Below are 27,324 nucleotides of genomic sequence, written 5' to 3' on the forward strand. Positions count from 1 at the left end.
GTCCCTGCCCTTGCTCAGTGGGTTAACGATCCAGCGTTGCTGTGAGCTGTGGTGTAGGTTGCAGACGCGGCTCGGATCCCGCGTTGCTGTGGCTCTGGCGGAGGCCGGTGGCTACAGCTCCGATTCGACCCCTAGTCTGGGCACCTCCATATGCCGCGGGAGCGGCCCAAGAAATAGCAACAAGACAAAAAAAAAAAGATTACTATCAATCTAATAGTCAACTTTCTTGAAATACTAATAAAACAAAGTGACTGAGACATTTCATACCTTGCTTAAGAAATACTATAAATTCCTTTACGGTTTGGTCCAAATGAACTCCATGATATACTACAGGTCTGAAATTGCGATGTTCAAATGAACGAATGAGACGAACTGTAATGGTCACTTCTTCAGAAGCCATGTGAAGAAATTCCTGTGATACGGGACACAAGAACAGTCTAAATAACATCAGCTTATAATTATCTACAAGCCTGAATTTCTGCCATCAGCTCTCAGGCAGCCAGCCCATCTCTCCCACACTGCACAGTTACTGACAGAGTCCCCAGATCCCGGGGCAACCACAAGGGGCCCAACGTCACTCCCACCTACCCACTGTGATCCTGGACACCTTTAACATAGTCACTGATGTTGTGACTGGCAGAAAATTGACAGGATACAGAAGATGAACACAACTGACACAGGGTGTGCATGCGTGCGTGCATGCCAGGGGAGAAGTGGGGTTGCACTCAACAGAGATAGTAGCATACGGCATACCCATGACTGCTACACCAGTGATCCCCTCGTCTGGCCCTGAGATGAAGTACATTTACATTAGCATCAACTATCAGGTCATGTTTTAATCTCACAAATGCTGCCAGATTTCAGGACTGATTTAATCACATGCCATGGTACCATCCATCTTTCATACTATTGTTTAATTTGAATGTTTTATTTCACTCTAAAACTATGTATTAGTCCTATGTACCAGGTGTTAATCTTATCGGATTTAATTCTATCACCAAACTATGAGGTATTATATTCACTTTGTCTTTCTTTTTAGGGCCGCATCCACGGCATATGGAGGTTCCCAGGCTAGGGATCCAATCATAGCTATAGCTGCTGGCCTACGCCAGAGCCACAGCAACGTGGGATCTGAACCATGTCTGCGACCTACACCATAGCTCACGGCAACACAGGGTCCTCAACCCACTGAGCGAGTCCAGGGATCGAACCCGCATCCTCATAGATGTTAGTTGGGTTCATTAACCGCTGAGCCACGATGGGAACTCCCTATTATACTCATTTTAAGAATGGAGAGACTCAGAGAGATTGCACTAATTGCCAAAGGTCATACAACTGATAAACAATGGAGCCAGGATTCAAGAACTAATTTGATTCCAAATTCTATGCTCTCTCTCATTCTATGGGAAAAATCACCCTAAATTATTTCCTCCAAAAAATCTGCAAAGTTGCCAATGTTTTAAGAATACAATTATGGTATATTTTAAACTAGTAGTAACTACTTCATGTTTTCAACTTTGCATACAACTTTCAGCCATAATATACAAGTACTAAACACCTGTAATACAATAAACATCAGATGTCAGGAGTTCCTGCTATGACGCAGCAGGTTATGGATCTGGTGTTGTCTCTGTGGCAGCAAAGGTTCAATCCCTGGCCCATCATTGAGATACATCATTGCTACAGCTGTGGCATAGGTCACAGCTGCAGCTTGGATTAGATCCGTGGCCTGGGAACTTGTATATACTGCAGGTGAGGCCAAAAAAGAAAGCAAGCAAGAAAGAAAGGATATCCAACCTCACCACTAATCAGACAAATTCAAAATAACAATGAGATATATTAGCCATTAAACCAACCAACTAAAATGTCTGACAATATCTAGTGATGACAAGGGTGTAGAACAATGAGAATTAATCAGTTAAGGTGGGCAATTCAAATGGGTGCTACTTTTGGAGACAATGTGGCAATATTTAGTAAAGCTGAAGATTCACATACCTTTTGATGCAGCAATTTCATTCATAAGCAGGTACCCTAGGGAATCTCTCACATATGTGCACAAGAACTGTAAAATAACATTAATAGTAACGTTATTTGTTACTTGCCGAAACTGGAAACTAAATGTCCATTCACAGTTAAACAGATAATTATGGCATTCTCATACAATGAAATAGCTCAAACAGTAAAAATGAATGGACTTGAAGTATGCATATCACCATAAATGAATCTCAGAAACAGTATGGTGAATGGAAAAAACGCAAGACGCAGGAGCATGAAAGCACACTACAGTTTATACAAATTCAAAAACATAGCTTTTATTATGTTTAAAAGGGGATCAGCTGCTCTCTCTGAGGCAAAGAAAAAGGTCTACAATTAGAAGTACATAGGTGCTTCAATTATATTGGTGGCATTTTATATCTTAAGCAGGATGTTAAGTAGAGATCGTATACAATGATTAATCTTTATCCCTTTTAGTGTGTCTGGAATATTTCATAATATATATGAACAAGCCACACTAATTTGGCCTAGAAGTCTCTCTGAATCATAGAATGCTTATACAAATATTTCACTGTTCAACAGAACATGTAGCATATTATGTGTGAAAAGCAAAGGTTCAAGCTGTTTTAATGCATAAAATAATCTCTAATTAAAGTTAGCATCCTGTTTATAATGAAACAAGTGGTTTTTAAGAAACTGAAAATAGTATTTTCCCTTTAAAATAAGGATTCACTTTATAATTTGTGACTAATGATCTTACATTAAATCCAATAATTCTAATATTAGGTGCTCTACTATTTATTACTAAATCTGGTTTTACAGTGCTCCCCCCAAATTCTGATCCTAGAATGGACCAAATAATGGCAGTTCAACAGACATCTACAAATTTACAATTTAAAATATACTTGACGTACTTAATAAAGACTGTCTTGAGAAAGGGATATTAGAAAAGATTCCATATTTTAGAAGCAGTGTTAAAATGTTTTTGAAAATTATGACCAGCTTCTTCCTCCTGTCACCTAGTCCGCAAAACAACACAGAAGCCCTATAAAACACATCACACACATCACCCACACATGCTGGGAAGGCCTAGAATGCAATCCAAGTTCCCAAAGAGTTTAAGGCTGGACAGATCTAATCTAATTATCCACTTTACCCCTTAGCCCCAACATACAGTTGGATTGCAATAAACAGTAGCTACTTTTATCAACAGTCTACTTAGGATTAAATAGGTTTGGCCATAAAGATAGCTTGTGCAAACAGTAGACAAAGATACTGCATTCCCAGGTGCAGTGAAGTAAATCATATAAATGGTTTAACCAAGGAGGTTCCAGCAGGCTGGCACATGTATGCCTTACGAAACTTTTATAATTGTAGGTGTGTTTTTTCACTTAATAAAAAGCTGCCCAAATATTATACTTTAATAGTCGAAGTGTTCAATTTGACACTGCAAATTTGCATTAATATCTAATTTTGGCCAACAATGTACTTTCATCTTTATCAGAAATTTGTTGTCATTTATACTTGGTAACTAAATCATAATAGCTACTATCAAAATGAAACCATTACTTAATTTGCCTCAAGGACTATGGGAAATGCAGCGTGTTAGTTTAGGGAGGCAGACATACTGAAGAGACAGCTTGAAAAGCCAATATTACAGATTATAAGCGTGACATCTTCCCAGGAGGCTTGACCTACTTTAAAAAAACAAAATTGATCAAGCTTTTTTTTTAACTATAGTTGATTTACAATGTTGTGCCAATTTCTGCTGCACAGCAAAATGACCCAGCCTTACATATACATACATTCCCTTTCCTTTATTATCTTCCATCATGATCTATCCCAAGAGACTGGATATAGTTCCCAGTAGGACCTCATTGCTTATCTGTTATAAATGGAACCTCAAACTCCTAGTTTATCCCACTCCCTCTCCTCCCCTTTGGCAAGCACAAGTCTGATGTGTATGTCTGTGAGGCTGTTTCTGTTTTGTGAAACTGACGAAGCTTAAAAGACTCAAATGAAAGGACAGAGAAACCAAAAGCAATAATTTAGGGATAAATTAATAAAAAATATTGAAGGACGTGAAGAAAGATTTGAATAAATGAAATGGTAGACCATGTTCTTAACTATGAAGGCTTAAAGTTCTAAAGAAGTCAATTTTCCCGAAATTGTTCTACAGATTAAATAAAACCTCAATCAGAACATAAAACGAAAAATCTCAATCAGAATAGGGTGATCTGGATTTGTCACAAATATTTCTAAAATCTACTTGGAAGAAAAGGCTTGTAAGCTTAGCAAAGTCATAAAAGAAGAAAAAAGAGACACTGTAAACCAGCTATAATGGAAAAAAATTAAAATCATTAAAAAAAAGAAAAAGAAAAGAAAGCAGTAGTACCAATTATTAAAACACGCTACAAAAACAATAGCCAGACATATAAGAATAGTACATGCATAAGCTGGGATGATTTTCATGTATTTACAAAATCCAATAACAAAAATGTTAAAGGACAATCAAGCTAAAGAAATTTAAGCTGTGACACTGAGGACTGACAAATCCGTAGAACACAACAGAAAACTCAGAAACAGACTCAATATTGGAGCTTTTTTTTTTCTTTTTAGGGCTAGGGGTTGAATCAGAGCTACAGCTGCCTGCCTACACCACAGCCACAGCATCTTGGGATCCGAGCCACGTCTGCAACCTACACCACAGCTCACAGCAACACTGGATCCTCAACCCATTGAGCGAGGCCAGGTTTGGAACCCGCAACTTCATGGTTCCTAGTTGGATTCCGCTGTGCCACGATGGGAACTCTAATATTGGAGCATTTAGTGTAAAAGTAGTATTTCACATCTGGGGGGAAAACAAAGTTTATTTAATTAATGGCATTGGGAAAACTGGTCAGACATCTGAAAAACAGTAATGTTGGATTCTTCATTCCTTATACAAAATATACTGCATGTGGAACAAATATTTAAATGTAACTGTAAAATCACAGGGAGGCACGAAAATGTATACACATTTTTTATAATCTTAAGGTAGGAAAGACCCTTCTGAGCAAATAAAAGGTAGCAACCATCAAGAAAAAGGCTGACAGATAAAATAAAAAATGGAAGAAAAGACCAATATCCTAATAGAAACATGGGTAAAAGTAATTAATAGTTAATTGGCTAAATTTTTAAGATGTCAATAACGTGAAAAGATGACCAACTTTAGTAGTAACTAAAGAACTAAAAACAGAAAGAGATATCAATTTGCCATCAGACTAGTAAAGTTTTTAAAAATTAAAAACTGGCCACACCAGTGTTGGCAAGGATCTAGAAAAATAAATATATTATATACTATTGCTACAAACATAAAATGATACAGCCTTTCTGGAGGGGAGTGAGGTAATCGACATCAAAAATTTCAAATTTGCTTACACTTTGACGTGGCAATTTCTCTTCTACTAATTTATCCAGAGAAGACAATCACATCAAATATTTTAAAAGCTATGAGTTTATAATGACACTTTTTAAAAAGCCAATTACTCACCCTGAAAACAGGGCACTTGTTTTTCTCAAAACTGGCTTACCAAGGTGGGGGTGGGGGAGTTGAAATGGGAAAAATAACCAAACTCTTACACAGACTGTATTTCAAGGTTACCAAATAGCTGATGAAGAAAGTTTTCCTTTATACAAAAATTACAACTAAAAAGCACAGAAAGAAGGATAGAATTTAAAAATCATGATTTGCATGCCTATCAGGATGGCTAAAATAAAACAGTGATAACACCAAATACTGGTGAGCCTGAAGAGAAGCTAGATGTCTCATTCATTGATGGTAGGAATGCAAAATGATACAGTCACTCTGGAAAAGACTATGGAAGTTTCTTACAAAACTAAACATGTGCAGGAGGTCCCTGGTGGTACAAAGGGTTAAGGACTGGCATTGCCACTGCAATGGCTCAGGTCACTGCTGTGGCACGGGTTTGATCCCTGGCCCAGGAATTTCCTCATGTCACAGGCATGGCCAAAAAACAAAAACAAACTAAACATGTGTTTATCATATGACCCAGCAAATGCACTCTTGGGCATTTATGTCAGAGAAACGAAAACTTATTTTCACACAAAAACCTATATGTGAATGCTCATGGCATACTCATGCATAATACCCCCAAACTATGAACAACTCAAATGTCCTTCAACATGTGAATGGTTAAACCAACTTGTTATATCCATAAACCAACTTGGTATAGTCATATAATGAAATAAAAAGGAATAAACTATTAATACATATAATAATTTTGATGGATCTCAAGAGAATTAAACTGAAAGAAAAAAGCCAATCTCAGAAGTTACATACTGTGAAGTTCCATTAATATATCATTCTTACAATGACAAAATTATAGAAATGGAGAACATATTAGTTTTGCTGGGGTTAGCAGGGAGGGAAGGAGGTGGCTGTAGCTATAAAAGAGTAGCATGAGGAGTTCCTGTCCTGGCTCAGTGGTTAACAAATCCGACTATGAACCGTGAGGTTGCAGGTTCGCTCCTTGGCCTTGCTCAGTGGGTTAAGGATCCAGCATTGCCGTGAACTGTGGTGTAGGTTGTAGACTCGGCTTGGATCCTGCGCTGCTGTGGCTCTGGCATAGGCCGGTGGCTACATCTCTGATTAGACCCCTAGCCTGGGAACCTCCATATGCCACGGGAACATTTCAAGAAAAGGCAAAAAGACAAAAAAATAAAATAAAATAAAAGGGTAGCATGAGAAATCCCTGTGACGGAAATTTTCTGACTTTTGACTGTGGTATTATCCACATTTATCTATACATGATAAAATTGCACGGAACTAAATACACATGCATGTGCACACATACACACATAAAAAGAGGTAAAACTACTGAAATCTCAATACAGTCCATACATTGTATCAACCTCAATTCCCTGAATGAACTATTGGACTACACTGAAGCCAGATGTTACCCTTGGGGAAAACTGGATGAAGGGCATAAAGGGATCACTCTATATTATTTCTTACAACTGCATGTGAATCTATATTTATCTCAAAGTAAAAAGCTGCTAAAAGCCACCATTTTGAAAACATGAAGGTAGGCAATGTTTATAAAGGGGTGCCAAAATCACTAGGTAAAAAGATTGATGGGAAACTTTTAGAATAGATACTCCAGGGGCTGAAAACAATTGAACTTAGTAATCAAACTTAACAAATGAGTCAAGCATCTGGATCTAACTCACCATTTATGGGCTATGATAGTGTCTGGAAGAACAAGCTAAATGACACCACAAGGAGACTTTCAGCCAAGTTCGGACTGTAGAAAATTCTAATGAATTGGTTTCTTCAACAAATAGTTAGCATGAGATATACAGAAGGGGAAGAAGGCTATAAACTAAAAGAGTCTTAAAACAGATATATCAACCAATGTTTAGACCTTGCATGGACCCTGATTTGCATATTATATAATGTTAGAAATTAATGCTATTTATTTAATATTATGTTTTGTGTAGTGGAGTATTAAACTTAAAAGACTGAGGTATATAGGTGTAATGATATTATGACTGGCACTTGCTTTCAAATATTCTGACAGAGGAAAAACAATTATGGATGTGTAGATTAAAAAAATGGTAGAGGAGTTCCCATTGTGGCTCGGTGGTAACGAATCTGACTAGCATCCATGAGGTTCAATCCCTAGTCTCGCTCAGGATCCAGCATGGCCATGAGCTGTGGTATACATTGCAGATGTGGCTTGGATCCCACATAGCTGTGGCTGTGGTACAGGCCAGCAACTACAGCACCAATTCAACCCCTAGTCTGGGAACTTCCATGTGCCATGGGTGTGACCCTTAAAAAATAGAAACACACAAAAAGTTTTTAATTTAAAAATTTTAAAATGGTAGAACACTGGTGACTGCTGAAGCTGGGTATATGAGGGACTTCATCATACAAAAATTTAAATTTTTCATAGTGAAATTATTTTAAGAGAAGATAAGTTCAAAAGATGTATGTTCAAGGAAGTTTTTTCTATTCACATGCTTCTAATAGTTTATAAAAATTAGAATCCACTTAAATGTTTATCAATAAAGACCTAGTTAAGTAAATTATGTCACACCATAAAATAAAATCACCTGCTGCCTTAAACAGTGAAATAAATCTAGAGATACTAACTTTAAAAGATGGCTAGGAGATCCCATTGTGGCACAGCAGAAATGAATCCAACTAGAAACCATGAGGTTGTGGGTTTGATCCCTGGCCTTGCTCAGTGGGTTAAGGATCTGGCGTTGCCATAAGCTGTGGTGTAGGCCACAGAAGCGGCTCGGATCTGGCATTGCTGTGGCTCTGGCAGAGGCCAGCAGCAACAGCTCCAATTAGACTTCTAGCCTGGGAACCTCCATATGCCGCAGGTGCAGCCCTATAAAAAGACAAAAAAAAAATGTTTTTCAATAAAAACAAAAGATGGCTATGACATAGTAGTGAATGAAAAAACAAGTTAGAAAACCACAGATGCTCCATATGCATCATAAGCATAGAAACATGTCCAGTGCAACATTTATCAAAATGTTGCCAGGATCTCCTTGTAAATCTATTCTAGGTTGAATTGAGAACTATGTCTAGATACTCATGTTGCAACAGAAGAAAGAGTGGGGGAAAAACTGTAATTGCAATGTATACATGTAAGGATAACCTGACCCCCTTGCTGTACAGTGGGAAAATTAAAAAAAAAAAAAAAATGTTGCCAGAAGTTATATCTCTGAATGGTAAAAATCCAAGAGACTGTTATTTGCTTTATATATTTTTAATACTGCTTGATTTTTTAAATTTAATTTTTATTTTATTTTCAAGTATAGTTGATTTACAATGTATCAGTTTCAGGTGTACAGCAAAGTGATTCGGTTATACACACACATATATCCATTCTTTTTCAGATCTTTTTCCCCATATAGGTTATTACAGAATATTGAGTCCCTGTGCTAGACAGTAGGACCATGTTGATTATCTATATATAAAAGTGTGATTATGTTAATCCCAAACTCCTAATTTATCTCCCCCACCACCACTGTTCCCTTTTGGTTACTGTAAATTTGTTTTTGAAGTCTGGGAGTCTGTTTCTGTTTTGTAAATAAGTTCATTTGTATCAGTTTTTAAGACTCCACATATAAGAGATATCATTTGATATTTTACATTCTCTGACATACTTCACTTGTATGATAATCTCTAGGTCCACCCATATTGCTCCAAATGGCATTATTTCATTCTTTTTAATGGCTAAGTAATATTCCACTGCATATGTGTACCATATCTTCCTTATCTATTCCTCTGTCAATGGATACTTGGGTGGCTTGATGTTTTAATAATGATTATGTGTTTTGAAATGTGCACTATTCTAATGCTTGTGGTATACATTAAGGTAGTTTAGTTTTTAAAAATAAGGTACTTCTATTTCCTTTAAGAAAAAAGAGCTAACTGAACAAAAGCAAACAATACAGTACTCACCAAACACTATAAAGGACAGAGAGGGTTGAAGGCTTATTATACTACTGACATGTATAGAGGGACACCAAATAGATCCCAAAAGTATTCAGCAGTCAGAGATACTAGAAGGAAGTCATGTGCCCAGGACGAGTCTACACCTGTGTAATGTGGCTTCCCTACTCAACCCCTCCCTGCCCCTCAGATGGTATTTGTCACCACCACAACCTACATATCACCCAGCAACAGCAAAAGCCCATAGTTTCCCAGATATACAAGGCTGTTTCCAAGCCTCTGCCACACCTCTCCACCCCTAGATTTTCTCCAAACCCCCTGGGTCCCTCATTTCCTCGCCTTACCTTGAAGGCATCCTCTAAAATCTGGCCTGGGACCATCTGCTCCAGGACAGCGTCACAGTCAGCTCCTCCTCTGCCCCAACTCAGCCAAAGGCCCTTCTCCATCCATAGCACCTGGCCATGCTGTACTGCAGTCGTTTATTTATGGTTTATTTTTGTAAATCCAGCAACATGTGTGTCATGAGACACATCAGAGCCTCCATCAATGTGTGAATAACTGCAGGGCTGAGGAACACCCGAATTCCTCCTGACACAGCAGTCCTGCACTACAGCCATAGACCCAGGTTCTATGAGCTTTTCCAGGGCCCACAAAAGTGTGTGAGACATGAAGAAAAACCAGAAAATGAAATGGCCAAAACATGAAAATTTTTAAAAATCAAAATTAACATTTAGGTAGCTACTTACAACACATAATATTTCAACAGCAATTCAACTCTATTTATAACTATGTGTTAGATTAAATATAGGATATTGGTACATTTCTTAAGATGTAGGGTAGAGATTTGAAAAGTAACAGTGCCTAAGGCTTAGGAAGGACTTCAAACTTCCCTGCATAAAAAAACCTGTTCTGGCTGGTACCTTACCCAGATGGTTTAGGGTAATGAAGAAAACTCCATACCCAAAGCAAAGCAAAACACTTAAAAACAAAGCAACAAATGGAGTTCCAGTCGTGGCTCCACGGTTAATGAATCTGATTAGCATCCATGAGGATGTAGGTTCCACCCCTGGCCTTGCTCAGCAGGTTAAGGATCCGGGGTTGCCCTGAGCTGTGGTGTAGGTCACAGATGCAGCTCGGATCCTGCATTGTTGTGGTTGTGGCGTAGGCCAGCAGCTACAGCTCCACGCAGCCTGGGAACCTCCATATGCTTTGGAAGGGGGGGGGACCAAAAAAAACCCTAATGCAAACACAAAATCCATGTAGGAACCCCTCACAGGCAGCTCCCAGATCCCTGATAGGTAACACACTGCATAATCAGAGCCAAGAATGGATGCAGCTCAGTACCCTCCCATCCCAGAGGACCAGCCTTACACATTAGGTTGGGACTGCTTTTTATGGCCCAGGCTCCAGCAGTGTGAATAGGGAAGATGGAAATTCAGCACGCATTGGTCAGGGAAAGGCAAGACAAACTGCAAGCCAGGTTCCCTAACAGCCCAATGGCTCTCATTCTCCAGCTGGCACCTCTCTCTGTGGCAAAGTTCTGAGTTGAAGAGCTGTCCACCAGCTGGGGGTGCAGGGGCTCCTCAGATGAACAAAAAGCTCAGTCCAGCATTATTATAAGCACAAATCATGCCTATGTACAAAGTAACTATAGCTGATTCTGGTTACTTGCAGTGGGTATTTGTAAAGTGGTCTCAAACATTGACTTCATGAGTACTGAACCACTGCTCCTGGGGAAATTCAGGGTCAGATTCTGACCTCAACTAGGAACATGAACTTTGTTGATTCACCATTCTGAGTACACTGGGGAATGACCAAGAAAGTCTCTGAGTACTGCCTTTAGAATTACAAGTTTCAGTGAGTAGGCAAATTTACAAATACACAATCTATGAATGAGGATTGACTATATTACCCTCCCTACCACCCGCACCCCCCTAAAAAAAAGTATATTTGCCTTCCAGTATTTGAAGAAAGCATGCTCTTTTGACCTTTTTGTAAGAGAATGGAAGAGAATCCAAAATGGGCTTAAGAGTTAGAAGTTTTAAGTGTAGAAAAGCACTCAATACTCGAGCAGCTAGCATGGAGAAGAGTCTACACCAGGCAAAAGAATGCACCGAATGACCTTCCTTTCTGCAACAGGCAGGTTTCAGAGAAGGGGTATATCTGAGTTGAAGTTTAACAGATTCCCAAGGTGTATCATTTTGAAAACCTAAAATATTTTGTAGTCATATCTACTCCATAAATTTAAGTACTGTAAAATCAAGACTGTCATATATTTAAGTTTGCTTTAAACCTTATCTTACCCACTAGAAAAAAAGGTAACACTTTCAAAAAACTAATGTTCTAACCACATACAAAAAAATATGTATGTATATTACTCACATTAAATGCTTAATTTTCCTCTAGATTTAGGAACTAAGGTTACAGGGCAAAGAGTCCATTAACTTTCTTTTTGAAACAAATCAATAAAAAGAAGATAAGAAATACCATTTAGTCTTCTTTTATATGGCATAATCAGGTATAAAAATGGGAAAAAGGATTCTGCTAAAATGAAAATTACTCAATATGCAAATGATTCTCACTTAATGATTCTGGAGTAAAAAAACATGTGTACTACTAAATATCATCCAACTATGTCATTTTATCCCCCCAAAGTTGTGGTGCCAGAGGCGGGGGGGAACCTACATTCTTTTTACTACTCTTCTTAAAAATACTGAGCACCAAGCATATAGCTAAGTAGGTGAATGAGAACTGTTCACCTTTGAAAGAGAGCATAACCTTGGCAAATTAATAACTTTATAGAAAATTTCAAAAGTTCATAAGAATGACAAATTATAATCGAGTCTCATTTATGACTATGCCTAAATGTTAATTCCACTTTAATATATGCTGGCCTACTTCAAAAGCACAATTAAAAAAAAAAAAAAAAAAAAAAAAGGGAGTGCCCGTCATGGCTCAGCAGAAACGAATCCAACTAGTATCCATGAGGATGAGGGTTCGATCCCTGGCCTTGCTTAGTGGGTTAAGGATCTGGCGTTGCCGTGAACTGTGGTATATGTCACAGACTAGGCTTGGATCCCAAGTTGCTGTGGCTGTGGTGTAGGCCAAGAGCTGGAGCTCTGATTCAACCCTTAGCCTGGGAAATTCCATATGCTGCGGATGTGACTCTAAAAAGACCAAAAAAAGAAAGAAAGAAAGGAAAGAAAAGAAAAGAAAGAAAAAAAAGTTAACAGGAATTTGCTGTTAATTTTTTCAAAAGCATATTTTTAGAATATGAACCTAAGTATATATTTATAGAGTAGGACCATGTGAGGATCAAATAAACATTTGAAAACCTCTTGGACTTTTTCTTCTAAATGTTTAGTTATATAATTCAAATCAAAGTACTACTATTTTAGAAAAATCAGTTTATTCATCTTTCACTGACATAAAACTTTTGAGGAAGATATTTTCAATGTATTAACTTATGAAAGATTTTATAGTCTTCGACTTCAACCCTTTTTTTTTCTTTTTTGGCCACCCTGTGCATATGGAGTTCCCTGGCCAGATCCGAGCCATAGCTGCAACCTAAGCTGCAGCTGTGGCAACACTGGATTCTGAACCCACTGTGCCAGGTGGGGATCGAACCTGCATACCAGTGACCCCAAGATGCCACCGATCCTGTGGTGCCACAGTGGGAACTCCTCAACCATTTTTTAGATAGATTAAAAAAATAAAGTCTCATACCTCAGGTGTTTAAGATAGCACAGGGAGTGCAAAATAAATATTAGCTAAATTAGAAGACTAAACAAATGCTTCTGGCATGCTGTAACTGCTTCATTGCAAAATAACATTAGCAGATGGCCTCTCTTGAGGAAGAGTCACAGACAATTCTAATAAATAAACCCTTAATAGCTGTTCACCCTGAGAACTCCACCCACTGACAAATCAACACCACAGACCCACTTTTGTGATCTTCAATGTGGGGCAAGTACACAAAATCATAATTTGTTTTCTCTGCTCAAGGCAGGCAACACTCTCAGAGAACTAAGTATTCTGGACAGTTGAGTTTTTCAAAGAGTTTGAGACTTGACTGGAAAGAGTATCTCCCACACTTTCCTTCTTGTTTTATTTTTTATTTTTTTTTAGGCCACACCCAGGGCCTATGGAGGTTCCCATGCTAGGAGTCAAATTGGAGCTGCAGCTGCTGGCCTGCATCACAGCCACAGCAACGCCAGATCCAGGCCGCATCTGCGACCTACACGACAGTTCATGGCAACGCCAGATCCTTAACCCACTGAGGGAAGCCAGGGATCAAACCCACGTCTTCATGGATACTAGTCAGGTTCGTTAACTACTGAGCCATGACGGGAACTCATTTCCTTCTTGTTTTAAATAAGATACACTGAATGTAAATTCTACTTTTCTTGATACACAATCAGCAGTGAGAGTGTTAATCCTTGAACAGCATGTGTGGGAGACAACTCTTCATGGCTCTCTCAAGCTTCTGTACATCCTGTGAGCAGTGGCGCTAACTTGTTCTAGCTCTCAAATATCTCTTTAAGATGTGTACATAGCAAACAGCCTAGAAAGACAGATACTATCTCCCTCCAGAGTAGAGGGCAGATTTGTTTGCAGCCCTTTATAATAACTAGATTACCTAAACACAAGATTCTACAGCTGTGGATTTATGGGGCAAAAGGAAATGACATAAAACAGGGAACTCATGCTGTTGGCTGTGCTGTAATACAATCCTTTGTCTCTAACCCAGGAGTCTCATGCCTTCTACCAGTTTCCAGCAAACTGTGACAAGTTGACTTGTCATATTCCAAGTAGGATAAAATCTCAAGACTCTTTACAGTTCTTGACAGTTGGTGACAAGGATGGGCTGCTAGCGGAAACATGGCTTTCTGGAACAGAAAAGACAAATGTCTCATGTATTTAGGGCATATAAGATTTCCTGGGATCCAGCAGCAAATGTTCTTGTCCAAGTGGTGGGTGTGGGGGAGTAAAGGTTAATTAACTTTCAGAGGATAAGCAACCAAAGGGAGGATTACAACAAACTGCCACAGGGTTCTTGGGTTGTTGCTCACTCTCCTCAGGGTAGGAGGAAAAAGGAATGCTATCAATGTGATAAGGCACAAGCCCTGTGGCCCCACATAAGAGGAAGTGTGGCTGGAGCTATTCAATAGAATCCCCAAAGATGAAACAAATTACGTCAGCAATGAGGTTCTAGAGCTTTTGGGAGACTCAAGTTCATTGAGTTAGGAAGTGCCACTGGGCCATTTGAAACTAAAAATATGTGTGCCTTGCTTACTGACACAGAGCTCCTCCCTCCTCTGACCCCTGACCCCTCCCCTTGCCCTCTAGCCTGACATCTGCTTTTAGGAGGTTGACTGGGTTGCTCTGAGGTCTCTCTGTCCCCAAGTGAGACCGAAAGCCTCATGTATACTGGGGAACTTGAGGGAAAGGAGGGACTCAAACTTTTATGGTTCTATGTATTCAGGCACCCAAGTCACTGTTCTACCTGGCAGCCTGTGCAGGAGGAGGTACTGAGATTCTGGTCAGCGGAGTTTGGATGGCATTCATAGTGGGAAAGGGAAACTAACATGACATAGTAGACGGGGTCCTTCAGGCCAATTCAAAGTATTGTTTCTATATCTGATTGTACCAATGATGTGTACATATCCTCACACTTCTCTGTCCATAGTGCTAGGGGGGATTCTCCCCCTCAGGAAGGGCTACAGGTAGAGAAACGCTAATGGGAGAAATCCCCCTGCCATTTGTCATCAGTAGGTGGGTTAGGACAGCATACAGCTGCCCTACCCACTGATGTTCAGTTTTCAATATATAAAAGATATTCTGTTGGTTGGCAAGTCAGAAACCTGAGTCTCAATGATCCTGACTATACTGTTACCACAGCTCTGGCCATCAAGGTACAACAGCTTCTTCCCCTAGCCTACAGTCACCAAAAAGGAAGCTGAGCCCTTTGATGAACTCTTTGGATACTGGAGACAGTGTGTGCCTGAGATGGCTCTGTGACATGTTAGCATAGCCGAGCTGAGGGATGAGTCCCAGAATGCCATTTCTGGCATGCTTCTGGTTACTCTGGGCCACAAGGGAATTTTTTCTCCTGAGAGAGGAAGAAGGGGGCAGTGACCATTTTGCAGATGTAATTAAAATCCATAATCAGCTGGTCTTAAACTAATCAAAAGGGTGAGACTGACTTGATTAGTTAGGAGCCCATTAGGAGGAGTGAGGTATCCCTGAGCCCAGAGACTCCAAACCACAGTGGGGTCTGCACTTCCTCCACCTTCCCCTGGACCCTCTCTCCTGACTGCTGCCTGGGACCGCGAGCCACAGCTGATGTCTATGCGGTCCAGCCTGCCCATGCGGTCCAGCCTGCCCCTCATGGGCCCCTCCTTACTGCTGGACTCTGAGGGGCTTTTTATTTTTATTTATTTATTTAGGCTCTTTAAGGCCACATGTGCAGCATGTGAAAGTTCCCAGGCTAGGGATCGAATGGGAGCTGCAACTGCAGGCCTACGCACCACAGCCACAGCAACATCAGATCAAAGCCATGTCCGAGACCTACACCACAGTTCAGGGCAACGCCGGATCCTTAACCCACTGAGCAAGGCCTGCAAGGACAAACCCACATCGTCATGGATATTAGTGGGGTTCATTACTGCTGAGCCACAATGGAAACTTCCGTCCTCTGGATTTTCCACCAGCTTAGCCAGCTATGGAGTAAACCAATTCCATGTGTGGTGTGTGTACGTGAGGGATGTGTGTACACGTGAGGAGTGTGTGTGTGTTCTGCATCTTGTCCCTACTGGTTCTGCTGCTTCTCCAATTGAACCCTCATTGACTCAGTCTTCACTTGGACATTTTACTTGCTCTTACAGCATCTTAAGTGATACCTAAACCAATTGGCTGCATCAAAAGTGGCTAGCAAGCTTCAGCATGTCTCTACTTTGGGGGCCCACAACCCTAATAAGCCTTGGAGATATCATTCTCTGTAGCCAATGATTTTGCCAACTGGAGCCTTTAGCAAAGGCAGACAGCTTCCACCCAGAGGTGCCCCTTTTGGTCTTGGACTCCTCACCTCCCTGACACAGCTTCTGATTCTTTAACCTAATATTCCCATTTAGGTGTGAGTCAACTCCAGCTTGATGACTAATAAGGTGGGAAGAATCAAACAGGTTCACTTGTCAAATGGAAATGATATATTTAACAACTTAGCAAGTCAGGTCCTATAAGCATGTCAGCTTGATGTAGAAAAGTGGCAGCTTTCCCTCTGGGGAAAACTTTCCTCTCCACTCCAAGAGCAAAGCCACTGACTCGACAGGATCCTCTATTCACCAAGGTTCCGCTAAATGCCTGGACCTAGTTCACAAATGGTTTGGCTAAGCTCCAACCTAGCAGTATCCACTGGCCTACCGTGGCTGTTCAGCCTCAGCTCCAGCTGTGAAGAAGTGAAAATGGACACAGTCACTCCGATCAGTGGAAGGAGTTAAGGCTGTTCCCACAGCTCTAGCTGTAATATTCCCATAGATGAGTCTAAAAATACTTACTCTTAGCTGTTGTCAAAGGTCTAGCTGTTTGATCTGCCTCTTGGAAAACCACAAAGGAGCAAATTAAAGACACTTCTCTTAGGGTTGTGAATGGCAGAAACAATTCACAGCTGTTGACTGAGGCACCTGAGTGACTCATCTGGATGCCTACAAAAGGACCTGTTCTCCAACGAGCCCACCTGGACCCAACGGATGATGGAGCCTGCACTGCCCGGGTTGCCACCATTGCTGCCTGACCATCCATTATCATGCACAGCAAAGGACACAGCTTCTAATTCAGAGCCACCATAACAGGCTGACTTATGACTCTGGTCAGAAGCTGACCCATAAGTCCTGCTGTGAGGGAAGCCACATCACATTGTCCCCTCCTGTTTCCAGCAAACTGACTGCATAGGACCCTCGATCTCCTCCCAGGACTCCACAGCCCTGATGACATTTTTTCAGGTTAGTGTTTATCTTTCCAACCAGCTGACCCCAGTCATACCATTGTGACCCCTGAAATAAATCTGTGCCGTGTGCTTGGTTTTTCCATACTATGTGCAATCTGGCAATAGAACATCTTTTATCACAAATGCTAAGGAACAAGGTATTTATTGTAGCAGGGCAAAACTTGCCACCCCAAAATGTCTCTGACGTGCATGTGGATTATTTCCAGCTGAAAACAATTAAGGCCCAAGATTCAAGAAGAAACTTTGACCTTCCTCCTAATTGATTAAAAAAATTTAGATAGTGGCCCTGTTCCAGGAATAGAGCTATCACCGGAGATAAATGCAAAAGACATGGGTGCAATGTGATGGAGGACCAGGGTCTGAAGATCAGAGTCCACTCGGTATTCCACTGTCTCTGCCCAGCCCAGCAAATGTTTATTTGCCAAACATTTGCTTATCCACCTCCATATGAATTGTCTTCCTTCCTCTAAAGTCCTAAACCACAACCCCCAATATCCTCTTTTGTCTTTAGCTGGAGATGTATTTAAGGTGAGGGTTTCAGACATTTTGGCAAGTTACTCAGTCTTTCTGGATCTCACCCATGTACACACGTTAGACTTTCAGTTTTCTCCTGTTCATCTGTCTCAGGTTAATTCCTAGACCATCTAGAAGAATCAAGAAGAGTAGAGGAAAATTTCTTCCTTCCCAACACAGCAGACCTGCCACCTCCCTATCATCCACAGCCATCTAATATTGTTAAGAACTGAAAGGGCCTCCTAAAAAAATCAACTCAAAAAGAACTCTTACTTTACCTCCCTCATCTCCTCCTATAACACACAACTAAGAATGGCAGTCTGTTCCCTGAACATGGTAACCTCAGAAAGGGATCATCCTCTCTCTGCTTTTTCCTGGGTAATAACCAGGACAGAGAGGAAGCAGGGAGAGGGACAGTTATACAGACCAATGTGAAATCCTAGAATTCCATCCAGACCGTTCCCGTGCATAACACTTCTTTCTTTCTCCTACAGAAACCCTCAGCGAGCCTGATTGGTACATACTCCATATGGCAAGGTGGCCAAAAGGGGGCTTAAGGTATTCTCGTTCAGCCACGTAGATTCTCTTGTTGGACTGACAATGTCCTAGACTGTATCACTGGAATACACAGCAGGCCAGAGAGGGGGACATAATGGGACTTAAGTTTTATAAAAACTCTCTTCAGGGAATAGGAATCGATTAGTAAAAACATGAAGTTATAGAGAGTTCCCATTGTGGCTCAGTGGTTAGCGAACCTGACTAGCATCCATGAGGATAGAGGTTCAATCCCTGGCCTTGCTCAGCAGGTTAAGGATCTGGTGTTGCCTTGAGCTGTGGTGTAGGTCACAGACATGGCTTTGATCCAGCGTTGCTGTGGGGTAGGCTGGCGTCTGCAGCTCCAATTGGACCCCTAGCCCATGGACCTCCACATGCCGTGGGTGAGGCCCTAAAAAAACAAAAAGACCAAAAAAACAATAAAATAAAAAGGTGAAGATATATAGCTACTGGAATAGGACACACAGATTTTTGTGGAGGTGGAGGGAGGCAAATAAACCATCTAGGGAGAGAACAACTTCTTCCCAGGAGACAGGGGTGGGAAGGATCATTTATTAACAATCTTTCATCTTTTTTTTATTTTTTTTATTTTTAGGGCCGCACCTGCAGCATATGGAAGTTCCCAGGCTAGGAGTCGAATTGGAGCTACAGCTGCCAGCCTACACCACAACCACAGCAACACCAGATTCCGAGCTGTGTCTGTGACCCACACCACAGCTCAGAGCAACACCAGATCCTTAACCCACTGAGCAAAGCCAGGGATCGAACTGAGTCCCCATGGATACTAGTTGGATTCATTTCCGCTGCGCCGAGACAGGAACTCCAACAATCTTTTTATCTTTCAGAACTGCCCCAGAGCTCTCAAGAATCAAAATACTCTTAAGGTTCCTAAGTCAGTATAAACACATTAAATTTTAACTGACTCCTGAATTTTCCACCCCAACAGATGGCTCTGACTGCAATGTAATCACCATTACCACCAAATCTATCAGAAACATCTACTAGCTCCTGTGCCTCTCTTACAAAACACCTGTCAACACTTCTAGACCTCTCCTCCCCACACCCACGGCTCAGCATGCCATGTCACAGAGGACTCTCAGCTGATAGCCTAGACAAACAAGACAGACTGGACAGCCTGCCCTCAGGCAGCCCCTCCAAACCAAGGTCTAAATGCAATAATGTGAACCCAAGTGAAAAACAGGTCACATTGGAAGACCCTGACGACCTGTGCCCTCCTAACCGTGTGGTTAAATCCCTGGCCAGGGAACTTTTATATGCCACAGGGGTAGCCAAAAATAAAAAATAAAAAATTTAATTTTAAAAAAAGGAAAGAAAAAAGAGGAAGGAAGGAATGAAGGGAGAAATTTCTTTCCAAAGCTACCACATGCAACGCCTGGCCTGTGAGTGTGTGTGTGTGTATGTGAGCAAGTATTTACTTGCCTTCCTCCCCAAAACAGATATTTGCACCTTGACCTGCAGGTATTTCAGAAAACAAGATGAGCAAGCTCTCAGATGACCAATGACTAGATCAAAGGTGGTAATCTCTCCAAAACTGCACTCGCTACTCAGGAAAGCTTCTGAGAAAGTTAACTATCTTAAGTGTACCCTATGGGAAGTTTCCCCACAATGAGTGATCCAGTTAGGAAAGGTGGTATGAAATCTGTCCCAACTTTAGCTAAAGTGGTAACACTACCTTACCCTGCAGGTTAATGGTCAACTTGCTGGCCAGGGTCATTGTGGATGACAAGACTCCAGATTTCCTCCATAGGTCCACGGTGGAGTCTGTGCCAAGGCTATTACAAGCTGCTACACCTGGATTGATGTCTCAGACCAAGTGGGAAGGTCAACAGAGAATCTTAAAGAGAAAGCCCCTGATGTTCTAAGGCCCTTGGGTGGTTTCCAGGATTTGTTCAAGACCCTGGGGGCATGGCTGAGGTAAGTACTACAGGTTAGCCTATACCTGCTGCTTGGAGTCTCACTGAAAATAGCCCTAATTAAATGCTATATGACATTACACTTAAAAGACTGAATGCCTTCCCCTTAAAATCAAGGAATATGGCAAAGATATCCACTCTCATCACTCTTATCTAACATTGTGCTGGAAGTTCTAGTTAGTGCAATAAGGTAAGAAAAGGAAACAAAAGGCACATAGATCAGAAATAAGACTGTCCCTATTTACAAATGACATGATCATCTACACAGAAAACCCCAAGGAACAGGAACCTACAAAAACGAAACAAAACAAAACGTAGAATAAGTGAATTCAGCAAAGTCACAGGATACAAGAAAGATATACAAAAATCAATTGTACTTCTACATATTAGTAATGAATACACAGACACAATTAAAATACAATACCATTATCAATCAAACATAATTAAATGTTTAAGTATAAATCTACCAAAACATGCACAGGACTTGTATGCTAAAAACTACAAACCGCTAATTGAAGAATTCAAAGATCAAAATAAATTGAGAAACACGCTGGGTTCATAGATTGGAAAACTTAATATAATAAAAATATCAATTCTCCCCCAAATTGATAGGCAAGATTTTTTGTGGACAGACAAGATTATTCTAAAATGTATATGGAATGGAAAAGGAACTCACACTTTTGAAAAAGAAGAACAAAGTTGGAAGGTTCAGTGGTAGCAAACCTGACTAGTGTCCACGAGGATATGGGTTTGATCCATGGCCTTACTCAGTGGGTTAAGGATCCAGGGTTGCTGTGAGCTGTGGTGTTAGTCACAGATGCAGCTGGGATCCTGAGCTGCTGTGGCATAGGCCAGCAGCTGTAGTTCTGGTTCAACCCCTAGCCTGGGAACTTCCATATGCCACAGTTTCGGCCCTAAAAAAAAAAAAAACAAACAAAAAAAAAAAAAAAAAAAAGAAAGAAAAGAAAAGAAAAAAGAACAAAGTAGGAAGAATCAGTTTACCCAATTTCATTCAAGAGTTATTATACAGGAGTTCCCATCATGGCACAGCAGAAACAAATCCGACTAGGAACCATGAGGTTGTGGGTTCGATCCCTGATTTCACTCAGTGGACTAAGGATCTGGCATTGCCGTGAGCTGTGGTATAGGTCACAGACGCAGCTCGGATCCTGCACTGCTGTGGCTGTGGTGTAGGCTGGCAGCTGCAACTCCAATTGGACCCCTAGCTTGGGAACCTCCATATGCCAAGAGTGCAGCCCTCAAAAGACAAAAGAAAATACTTATTTTACAGCTATAATAATCAGGGCTGTGTGGTATTGGTGGAAAAACAGATGCACAGGTCAACAGCAAAGAGAATCCAGAAAACAATCACATAAATATTCCCCAAAGATTACTAACAAAGATGCAAAAGCAGTTCAATAAAAAAAAAAAAAGATATATTTTCAACAAATGGTGCTGGAGCAATTAGACAACCAAGGGATTGGGGTGGAGGGGGGAGAACCTCAACCTAAATTTTACACCTTAAACAAAAATTAACTCAAAATTGATTATGTTTATTTTAAAATGCAAAACTATACAATTTTCACCAAAAAAAGTAGAAGAAATTCTTTAGGATCTAGAGTTAGGCAAAGATTTGACTTGACACCAAAAGTGTAATGCATAAAAGAAAAAAATTGATCAATTGGATTTCACCAAAATCAAAAATTTATGCTCTGTGAAAAACAATTAAGATGATGAAAAACAACTAAAAATGGAGAGATAATATTTGCGAACCACAAAACCAACAACGGACAAGTACCTATAATATATTAAGAACTCTCAAAATTCAACATTAAAAAAATCCTCTTAAAAAATGTGCAAAAGATAGAAATTTCATATACGAAACATACAGATGGCACAAATAAACATAGGAAAAGATGTTTGACATCAACAGTCATTAGGAAATGCAAATTTAAACCAAAATGAGATACCACTACACATCTATCAGATGTCTAAAATGAAAAATAGTGGTAACACCAAATGCTGTCGAGGATGTGAAGAAACTGGATTTCTCATTCCCTGCTGGTAGAAATGTAAGACGGTATAGTCACAATGGCAATTTCTTACAAAATCAAACATGGAACAGCCAAGCATTTATTCCAGAAAAATGGAAACATGTTCACAGAAAAATATGTACATAAGTGACCAGCAGCAGCTCTATTGGTAACAATCAAAAAATGGAAAGAGTACAGATGTCCTTCAATAGGTGAATAGTTATACAAACTAGTTCATCCATGTGATGGACTACTTCTCGGCAATAAAAAGGAACCACTGGTACACACACAACAATCTGGATGAATCACCAGAGAACTATGCTGAATAAAAAAGCCAATTCCAAAAGGTCATAAACCACATGATTTCACTCATTTAGCATTCTTGAAATGACAAAATTATAGAAATAGAGAACAACTACCTGGTTACATGGAGCTAAGAAGGAGAGGTAGGTAGAGGAGGGAAATGGCTGTAGCTATCACAGGATAGTGTAAGGGATCCTTGATGATGGAGATGTTCTGTATCTTAAACATGTCAATGTACTGTTTGTGCAAGATGCCATCACTGGGATAAAATGGGTAAAAGAGGATCTCCGTGTTATTTAACAACTAACAGCACAGAAATCTACAATTATCTCAAAATAAAAAGTATCTTTTTAAATGGTATCATCTCAAAATTTTTTTATATTTATCTTAGCCAAATCATTTGTCATCAGATTTTAATATTTCTAATTTTTTGTAGTTGACAGACAACAGAAGAGCTCACTAGAAAATTAATCTCTTTGAAACCTACTTCCAAAGCATTTACCAAGTGCTTGCCATATACAATTAGGAGTTCGGGAAATAGGCAAAGCTGTGGAAGACAATGTAGATTTAGAAGAGAGTTTATACTTCTAACAACGCTGAAGGAGAACTACAGTACTGAGCTCAAGATATCTTCATAAAGATGTGGTACATATATGCAATGGAATATTTGGTGGCTGAGCCATAAAAATGAATGAGATAAAGCCATTTGCAACAAAATGGATGGACCCAGAAATAATTAGATTAAGGGAAATAAGTCTGACAGGGAAAGACAAATACCACATGACACCACTTATATGCGGAATCTAAAATACAACACAAACGAACTTATCTAAAAAACAAACAGACTCACACTGAGAACAGACTTGTGGTTGCCAATGGGGAAGGGGATAGAGGAGGGATGGAGTGGGAGTTTGGGGTTAGCAGATGCAAACTATTCTATATAGAACGGATAAACAGCAGGGTCCTACTGTACAGCAGAGGAAACTATATTCATTATCCTGTGATAAACCATAATGGAAAAGAATATAAGAAAGAATGCATATATACATTATACATATATATATAAACAATCAGTACAGCAGAAATTAACAGAACATTGTAAATCAACTATATTTCAATTAAAAAAAAAAAAAAACTGAATACCTGAAAAAAAAGATAGCTTCATAAGGTGCTTCTTTTTCCTGCCCATAATCTTAAGTATTTCTAAACAGAATACAGGTAGCACCTGACCAGTGTATGACCAAGTAACTCTAAAGAAAGTTTTCCCTTCCTTTCTTCCTTCTTCCCAGCCAATGCAGGACACTTCCCTCCCTCCCATCTAGCCCCACCCCCACCCCCACCCCCACCCCCACCCCAGCTCTGGTCTCCCTCCAGTCCCAACTCAACCCAAATCATCCCTCCCAACATGCTGGCTAGGCAAAAGTAGAGCAGGGGAAAATTGAGAATCATACACACACGTGTCTCCCACAAACACACAAAGACACACATACTCACTTACTCTTCTCTCGCTCAACTTACTGCAATTTCTCTGAATACAAACACCCAAAGAAAGAAAAGAATGTCCAAGGAGAAGGGGTGGTTAAGACCTACAGCTGCCAGGCCTCTTCTCACCAGTTAAGTCATAGAAAAATATGAGACAGAAGAGGAAAAAGAAAGAAAGAAAAGCTATGCTACATTCTTACTCTACCCGCTCAGCTCTTACTTCTTTCAGCCTTCACAAAACAAAGGCCCCTAACTCTACCCAGCTCTCCCCCATTCCAATCCCAGAAACATTTCCCAAGTGCAATGGAAACCAAATCCCTCCTACAACCAGGTTTCCTTACTGAGTGTATGATTAATCTCTTTATCTAAAATTGGATTCCTTTTCTGGCCCCTCTGACCTCAATCCTGTGCTGAGCACTTATCAACCGGAATCAGATGACTACAACGGCTGTTGTGGATAACATCTTTAATGTACTAAAATTGCTATTATAGACATCACCATTAACTTAGAAACTCAGATTGTTTCTCCAGGACAAGATGAGCTAACAAAACCCCAAGGCATGGACCATCTGGCCAGAGTATCTTAAACCAGAGAAGTCCTGACTTCTGAAACTAGAAACTACCATTAATAAATGTTACAAGACAATGATTAATCCCAGTCTCTTTGTTGTTCTCCTTTTAAAAAAATCCTAACTCAAAGACCAAGCTGGAGTGGATCGGAGGTCTATCTCCCAATCACTTGCTTGGTGGCCTGCAGTAAATATTGTACTTTGCTCTACAACCTGATGTTAGCAGACTGGCTTTGCTGACCCAGTTGGGTTCAGTAACACCTCCTTTCCTTTAAAATACTCTGGTCTCCTCCCAGCTTTGCTGGAGCCATGCCTCAGGAGTCACATTCTAAGAAACCGAAGAATAAATAGCAAATGAATGTATGATACATCATTTGTGAACAATCTAACCCTTACTTGCCCTCTGGTAAGGTTTTACTGCAAAGCTTTTTAATGATTTTCATGTTTTAATGATTAGGTTACTCTTAGAAATTAGAGGTTTAGTTTACAACAAGAAACCTAATATTAAACTACTACTCACACCCACTGGGCAAGAACCACTTTCACCTGTTAATCTGTCCCACTGGTTTTACACTGAGTCCCAGCAAGTGAAAAACTGGCAACCCAAGAAGGTGAGCACAAGCTGCAATAATGACAACGGCCTCTCTGCTAACTGGGAGGATCAATTAGGCTGACAAGGTGGCTCATCAGGTTCCCCATCTTCCCCTAACATTGCAGCTGTTCTGTTTCCAAGGCTGGAAATGGTACAAAGAGATTACATGTTCCTTGCACCAGAGTTTCACGTACAGTTCTAACAAACGGTTTATTAGAACTGGTTGGTTTCGAGGTTCATGGCTAATCAGAAAGAATATGTTTCATAGAGAGAAAAGCCCTGTGTTCATCCACCCACCATTTGTTAAGTGCCTAAGAAGTGCCAGGCAGTTGGAGATAGAGAGCTGACTGATACACAGTGATCCCTAGCTTCCCTGGCTTATGGAGGGAAGGGGGCCCAGACAGAAGAACAGTAAATTAAAATAAAAGTAATTGTAAATAAAGTTACAAAAATAATTACAAAGTGTGGTAGTTGCTAATAAGGATATAAAAAAGAGCTAAGGATATGAAGAGCAACTTTCTTTCCGGTATTGTCAAAATAAAAATCCATACAATCTCTGGCCCCACTCAGTGGGTTTAGGATCCGGCATTGCCATGAGCTGTGGTGTAGGCTGACAGCTGTAGCTCTGATTTGACCCTTAGCTTCGGAACTTCCATATGCCTCAGATGTGCCCCTAAAAAAACAAAAAACAAAAAAAAAAATGCATCTAATTTATTGACTGTAAATATACTCTAAAATTTACTTTTAAAAAGTAAATTCCAGCTGCTGACTTGTTACCTTCTTTTTATGTTAAAAACTGAGTGGCATTCCAATTCCCTCCAGGAGAAGTGGTAATGCAGGGCATAAGGCAGTGGGGGTTACCAAAAATGGGTCACTGAGGAGTGAAGGAAGCAGAAAAACAAAAAGTATGCCTTCAGTTATTTTGAAATTTGGCCTAGAGTGGGCCCTCTAAATGAAAAACACTCTTCCTTCTCCTCTTTGTCAAGACTACATAGCACCCTGCTTCCTGGGATCCATACTGCCTATCCTTACTAATTCCATATTTCTGTCACTTTTTTTTTTTGCTTTTGCTTTTGCTTTTTAGGGCCACACCCATAGCATATGGAAGTTCGCAGGCTAGGGGTTGAATCAGAAGAGATGTGGGTTTCTTCCAAAATGACAACTCAGAACTTTTCTTGCTCTGATACCCAGATGAAGCCAGGATTCACTTTTGGTTGGTCAGCTACAGCTGCCAGCCTACACCACAGCCACAGCAATGCGGATCCAAGCCATGTCTGTGACCTAAACCACAGCTCATGGCAATGCAAGATCCCCAACCCACTGAGCAGGGTCAGGGATCAAACCCGCATCCTCATGGATTTTCTGCTGTGCCAGGAGCTCCCATACTTCTGTCACTTTAAGCAACTTCTGTAGACTATGCTGGGCACAAAAATCACCTGCGGAAATTTTTTTTTTAAGGAAACCGGAGTATATTCCAAAGAAGCCACCAACAAATCAACTCCATTTACACTGCAGACTGCCAAGTTAATTTAAAACACTAACCTTGCTTTCTGCAATAACTAACTTCAGTCCAAACATAATCACACCAACCAACCTTAGAGGAATATAAAGAAAATTATCAGAGGTACCTAACCTTTTCAAATGTGTCAAATACAATAACCTCCTGTTAAAACATACTTACTGCAAGATACATCTGACTGCAAATCTAACCCACACAGGCAATAATGTGAATTTCCATCAAGGAAGCTGTAAGCGCCAAATGACCAACCAAAAGTGAATCCCAGCTTCATCTGGGCCTCAGAGCAAAAAAAAATTCTGAATTGTCATTTTGGAAGAAACCCACATCTCTTCCAATTCAAAGGTAAT

The 27,324-nt window shown here is 40.3% G+C and overlaps 1 protein-coding gene across 4 annotated transcripts in view; it reads right to left on the minus strand.

Annotated features, from left to right (window-relative positions):
• Positions 1–27,324, minus strand: part of C15H2orf76 (chromosome 15 C2orf76 homolog) — a 60,025-nt gene that overhangs the window by 31,286 nt on the left and 1,415 nt on the right. For 3 of the 4 annotated variants that reach the window (XM_005671633.4, XM_003133285.5, XM_084999088.1), the window contains exons 2-3: positions 1,996–2,062; positions 268–412 (exon numbers count right to left, since the gene is read on the minus strand). In XM_005671633.4, the coding sequence (XP_005671690.1) occupies positions 268–412; positions 1,996–2,016 (166 nt within the window). In that variant the 5' untranslated portion in view covers positions 2,017–2,062. Of the gene's footprint in view, positions 1–267; positions 413–1,995; positions 2,063–27,000; positions 27,048–27,324 lie in introns of those variants that run through there. The other variant, XM_021074829.2, reaches the window with a different exon arrangement.

Source organism: Sus scrofa, chromosome 15, assembly GCF_054392235.1.
Source record: "Sus scrofa isolate SSC_HxYL_T2T_F1_AM1 chromosome 15, Sscrofa_HxYL_maternal_Yorkshire_Landrace_v2.0, whole genome shotgun sequence".
NCBI lineage: Eukaryota > Metazoa > Chordata > Mammalia > Artiodactyla > Suidae > Sus > Sus scrofa.